Source organism: Gavialis gangeticus, unplaced genomic scaffold (assembly GCF_001723915.1).
Source record: "Gavialis gangeticus isolate Ggan-Ray unplaced genomic scaffold, GavGan_comp1, whole genome shotgun sequence".
Taxonomy (NCBI): domain Eukaryota; kingdom Metazoa; phylum Chordata; order Crocodylia; family Gavialidae; genus Gavialis; species Gavialis gangeticus.
This window is the reverse complement of record NW_017729032.1, coordinates 144319404-144325280: the sequence shown is the minus strand read 5'-3', so window position 1 is coordinate 144325280 and position 5877 is coordinate 144319404. Positions and strand designations below refer to the sequence as shown.

At 47.7% G+C, this 5877-nt stretch overlaps 1 protein-coding gene across 1 annotated transcript in view; it reads left to right on the top strand.

Annotated features, from left to right (window-relative positions):
* RGPD4 (RANBP2-like and GRIP domain containing 4) overlaps positions 1 to 5877 on the top strand; it is a 99581-nt gene that overhangs the window by 27530 nt on the left and 66174 nt on the right. The window contains exons 9-13 of the mRNA XM_019524304.1: positions 30 to 239; positions 4066 to 4244; positions 4327 to 4502; positions 4832 to 4955; positions 5333 to 5494. Of these exons, the coding sequence (XP_019379849.1) occupies positions 30 to 239; positions 4066 to 4244; positions 4327 to 4502; positions 4832 to 4955; positions 5333 to 5494 (851 nt within the window). The remainder of the gene's footprint in view (positions 1 to 29; positions 240 to 4065; positions 4245 to 4326; positions 4503 to 4831; positions 4956 to 5332; positions 5495 to 5877) is intronic.

Genomic DNA, 5877 nt, shown 5'->3' with positions numbered 1-5877 from the left:
TTGAATTAACAAAGTATCTTGCTTTCTAGGTCACATGTTGCTAAACCTAAGTCATGGCAAGCAAGACTTTTTTAAAGAGATTGTGGAGTCTTTTGCAAACAAAAGTGGGCAATCTACTTTATTTGATGCACTCTTTGAGAGAGGCATTTCTAGAGAGCGATCTTTCCTTGGCACAGATGATATTGGAAACATCAGTGTACATCCACCGGAACGTATGGAACTTGCTAGACATGATATTGGTAAGACATGTCACTTTAAGTGTATTTTGTGTATTAAGGTCGTGCTCATGCAGGTGTTAAGTATAGGTACTGGAACATTGCAGACTACAGTTGAGAACAAATTTGCTCCTAAAGTAATTTTAGACTATAATTTACCTCATGGTTATAAATGAGTTGAATAAGCCTGAGAACTCAACACCCAGCTATCTGTTAATCATCTACTTTTCTCGGTGCCTAATGGAAAATAGGTTAGTTTAACATCTCCAGAAGATGAAACCTTTTCTGTTAGACTAGATGGAGATTATGTGTGCAAAGGCTGTAATCTATAAGCAACCTGCTTATTTAAGTTAGAGACTGTTAGCTTGACATTTCAGGTGATTAAATGTAGTATTGCATTGGAAGAACTGATCTCTGGACAGCCCGCATCCAGATATATCAAATGGATATTTCAAAGAGGTTGTAATGCCCTTACTTCCTGGGCTATTTTAGGTGGTAAACATGAAATGGTGGGTATTTCTGAATTAAGCTACTGTATTCTGACAGTATAAACCAGGGGTCTGCCAAGCGTGGCATGCAAGGCCATTTTCCTCAGCATGCATTGGGGCTGGGGAGGCAGCAGCAGTTTGCAGCTGGCCCCAGCTCTGAGCAGCCCAGGGGTGGGCAAAGTATAGCCCATGGGCTGTATCTGGCCCGCGAGGCCATTCTATCAGGACCCTGCAGGGTCCCTAAAAAATTTTAGAAAAGTTAATATTTATCTGTCTTTGGTTCCTATCAAAAATGACAGGAGCCTGGGGCAGTAGGAACCAGGGGAAGCCTGGTGGGCTCCTGAAATAGCAGGGCCCACCCGACCCTGCCCCCCCAGCCAGAAGCCCCAGTAGGGGCTTCAGGCCTGGGACCATGTGGCTGCACCATACTGGAACCTCAGGTAAAGGAAGGGAAGGAGCCTAGGGAAAAGCGGCCCCTCCCCAACCCCATGGCTGGCGCTCCCTGATGCAGCCACTTGCAGCCTGCTTGGGGCTGTCTTGAGCAGGCACAGACAGCCCCACGCATGCAGCACGGGGCGCTGGGCATGGGGCAGGGGTGTGGCTGCTTTTCCCATGCTCAGCACCAGCTTGTAACCTGCCCCTACAGCCAGCCTGGGCCCCTCATTGGCTCCGGACTCGCCCATCGGGCCTGCACATGGCAGCGGCGGCGGCAGCAGCTGTGGCTTCCCTGCTTGCTGTGCTTCTGCCCACCCGGAGCTCATGCTCTGGGCAGCCAAGAGGTGGCGATGGCAAACACTGCCCAGAGCGGCAAGCGGGGGTGGCCGCAGCTGCTGCCACCGTGGCAGAGCCCCAGTGGGTGAGCCCTGTGCTGGCACGGGGACTAGGCTGGCAGTGGGGGCAGGTTAAAAGCTGGTGCCAAGTGTGGGAAAAGCAGACCTGCTCAGCGCCCTGTGCTGCTGCCACTCGCAGCCCGCATGGGGCTGCCTTTGCCTGCTCAGGACAACCCCACGTGGATTGTGAGCAACTGCAGCAAGGAGCACCAGCCACAGGGCAGGGCTGGGGCCACTTTTCCCCGCACACAGCACCAGCTCGTTCTTTGCCACGGAGCAGGGGGTTGGGGCGACATGGTGCCTCCCCGCCTGTACCACTGGGCTGGTGGGCACTGGGAGTGAGTGGGTGCATGGGGCCCAGACCAGTGTCTCAGGGCCAGCACCGCTGGGGCTCAGCAGGGCAGCAGGAGTACAGGGGCCCTGGGCAGCAGGGGCTCTATAGAGCCAGGTCAGCTCCCCCTTGTCCCTGCTAGTGCAGCCCACCCTGGCTCCACAGACCCCTGCTAGCCTGCACCCTGCTCTGGACCTCACTGGCACTGGACCTGAGACACTGGTCCCAAGATGGTGACCAGGGGGCGGGGCTACCCATGTGGCCCTCGACAGCTTGCCAAAACTGGGTAAGTGGCCCTCCACCTAAAATAATTGCCCACCCCTGAGGTAGTTGCTGCCAGTCGGGAGCCTGGGCTGTTCCCAGCAGGCATCCGAGACCCTGGAAGCCCTACTGGGAGCAGCCCAGGCTTTGTGGCTATAAGTAGCTATGCAGAGTCAGGGCCAGCTGCAGTTGGGAGGCTACAGACAGCTGATGCCTCCCTGGTCCTGGCCCCAGTGGGCGTAGTGCTGGCACCTGCTGCCTTCCCGGAACCGGCAGACGGCCGGGGCCAGGGCTGGAGGGCAGCAGCTTTTGTAGCTTCCTGGCTACAGCCAGCCCTGGCTCTGAGTAGCTGCTGACAGCCACGGAGCCTGGGCTGCTGCCATGGAAGCCCTGCTGCAAGCAGCCCTGGCTCCGTGGTTGTCAGCAGCTACCCAGAACTTGGGCCAGCTGCAGACATCTGCTGGCTCTCCACCTGGGCTCCAGGGAGGCAGCACATACCAGCAATGCTCCCCACTGTGCTGCCCTCGCTGCTTCTGCAAAGCAGCATTGGAACCTGGTGCGGTAGGGCGCAGCGGGGGGTGCAGAAAGTTGCCTGCTCCAAGCTCCCCATGGCCCTGCTACACTTCCCTTGCAGGCGGGGGCAGCAGCAAGGGACACAACCCTGCGCTGCTGCCCACACTGCTCCTGTGCACACAAGGGAAGTGTGGCAGGGCAGCTGGGAGCAGGCACCTTTCTGCACCACCCCTGCTGTGCTCTGCCACACCAGGTTCCAATGAGGGCAGCACACCAGGGAGCATTGCCAGTATGTGCTCTCTCCCTGGAGCCCAGGGCCAGGGTGAGAGGCAGCAGATGTTTGCAGCTGGCCCAGGTTCTGTGTAGCTGCTGACAGCTACAGAGCCCAGGCTGGGGGGCAGTGGCTTGGGGTTGGAGGCAAGGGGCACAAGCAGGGCATCCTGCCATGTACCCTCTGCCCTTATTTTGTTTTTCTGGCATGCTGGCACTTGGGCACCTTCCAAGGTAGGCATTGTGGTGTTTTTCAGCACTCTGGCCAAAAAATGTTGCCTACCCTGGGTATAAACAGTCATCCTTCACGAATGAAAAGTTTAAAAAAAACAAAAACAAAAGCTCCTCAAGTATGCATCTTACTACTTTAGATTTCTCTCTTCTAAAGTAAGAATTCAGTTAAGAGAGTGCTAATCTGTTGCAAACACTTCTGTGCTTTTCTGGAGGTCTGTCCAACTGCAGAAATAGTTAAGTGATAGACAAATTCCTCAGGTGCCTGGGTTAAGTGGTCTCTTGCATCTGAAAAACTAAACTACTATAGCAGCTCCCAAATACATTTTTTTTTGTTGCTTTTCTTTTTATGTTATTTAGGACCATCTTTCAGTTGCCTTGTTCTTGAAGATTTGAGAGTTGTTTACCTAATACTAGCAACAGCATTTCAATGTGAAAACTAAAACAGTTACTTTTCATACTAATTTTAAGCAAGGTGTAAGCAAATGAAATTGAGTGTTCAGAGGCTGTCGTGTAACTGTACCCAGGGCTGCAACATATATGCTCCATTCATGATACCTGATTTTGTTACCTGAAACACTTTTACTGAGTTGGTAAAATCATAGAATCTGTAAAATTTCACTTGGTGAGATGCTTATGGAGTGTTTTATACTCTCCCATTTCCCCTAATGTGTAATCCCATTGAGAACAATCTTTTAATATGCTTCTGTGGAAATACAACTTGTTGACCCAAGCTTCCTGATTCCTCTAACTCGGGATCACCGCAAGTCAAGAAGAGAAGCAGATTCAAAAACAACACCAAAAAGGTGGTTTCAGTGGGTAGGCATTTATTTAAATTATGGCTTCCAAATTGGAATTATGCCTAGTTTTGATTATCTGGTGTTCTGCTGATTTATAAATATTCACCAGTTCTTTATTGCTCTTAGGTGCTGTTCGAATGCACAACGGTAGTCTCCAGCACCTTATATGGCTTGGTTTACAGTGGAATTTCATGTCCATTTTACCTGCAATACGCAGGTGGTTAAAACAGCTCTTCCACTTGCCCCAGGAGACATCAAGACTTGAGACCAATGCTCCAGAATCAATTTGCTTATTGGACCTTGAGGTAAGGAAACTATTTTTATTTGCTAACACTTATAATACAGTGTAAGTCTATAGTTTGACATGTACTTGTCTTGCAAAAACAGGTGTTTCTACTTGGGGTGATATTTACTAGCCACTTACAGTTGCAAGAGAAGTTTAATACTCAGTACAGTTCACATCAGCCACAATTTTTGCCTCTACCAGTGAGCAAACAGCTTTGTACTGAAAGACAGAGATCCTGGTGGGAGGCTGTTTATACTGTTCTTCACAAAAAAGCATTGTAAGTATTTATTTTTGTTTTTTACTAATTCATTTAAAATTGCTTCTAACATGGTAACTTGAATTGGGCAGTTTTAGGTTCTTGAGCTTTATTTCATTGCTTTGTCTTGCTCACTTGATGAATTTCCATATTTCATTGTTATAAATAAAGACTTCTGGGGCAGCCAGGAGAAACTATATAAACAGGGATTTATATACTTGTTTTACATCTGGCTTGGTGCATATTACAGGAACTAAAACTTGTTTATTCATTACTGTAGTTTGAAGACAAAGGACAATCTCCATAAAACAGTTGTGATTTAATCAAGTAACATGTAATCTACTTTTCAGACCTGGCACAGCAGCAAAATTGAGGATCCTAGTCCAACATGAAATAAACACTCTGAGGGCACTGGAGAAACCAGGCCTTCAGCCTGCCTTAATCATACATTGGGCAAGGAGTCTGCAAAAGACAGTAAGTTGACACCACTTAAAGATGCTGCTATTCCTGAATATATCTGTACTTTTAGCTTCTCTTATTGCTATTCTAAATTGTGCTAATGTAGTTCTCGGCAGAAATAAATGGGGGCTGTAGTAGATGTCCACTTGATCATGTATTCAAAGATGAAACATCTTTCTCCACTTCTTTTGCCAACCTATATTTAGTACTTTTTTAAAAAATTATTTTAGTTGCGTTTTTCTTTTTTTCTTATATAGGCTTGCTCAGACTGCCTGAGCTAACCTTAGCAGCAGTAAATGAGCTGGAATAAAAGAGCTTTTTAGAGCTGTGTTTCATACCTTAATAATGTTAAATTTTAAGTAAACTTTTTAAAATTCTGCTTGCTTTCACAGGGCAGTAGTCTAAACTCTTTCTATGACCAAAGGGAATACATTGGCCGAAGTGTTTATTATTGGAAAAAAGTTTTACCTATGCTGGAGATCATCAAAAAGAAGAAAAGCATTCCTGAACCTGCTGATCCTCTGTTTAAACACTTCCATAGTGTAGACATCCAGGTACAAAAATAACTAGGACTATAAAAATGAAGGATGCTAAGTAACCTGGGGCCACTTCTAGTTCCTCATGCAGACAGAGGTTTAATTTCAGATTTTGGATTTATTTCCCTTTTGCAGCCCTGCCCCTCAATTACTGCCCTCCAGTTTATCAGAAGGTTTAATTTTGTCAGGAATTCTTCCTTCTACATAGTTTAAAAATCTCCTTATAGCTTCAAGCTGTTGCTTTTCCCTCTTAAACCACTTTCTTATAACTTGTTTAATTGCTTGAGCTTACAGTTTTTTTTATGCTTTAGGCCAGGGCTGTCCAATGTGTGCAGGGGGTACACACAGTCTGGCATTCAGCTCCTGGGCAGCATGCTCTTGTCCGTCCATGTCCTGTCCCC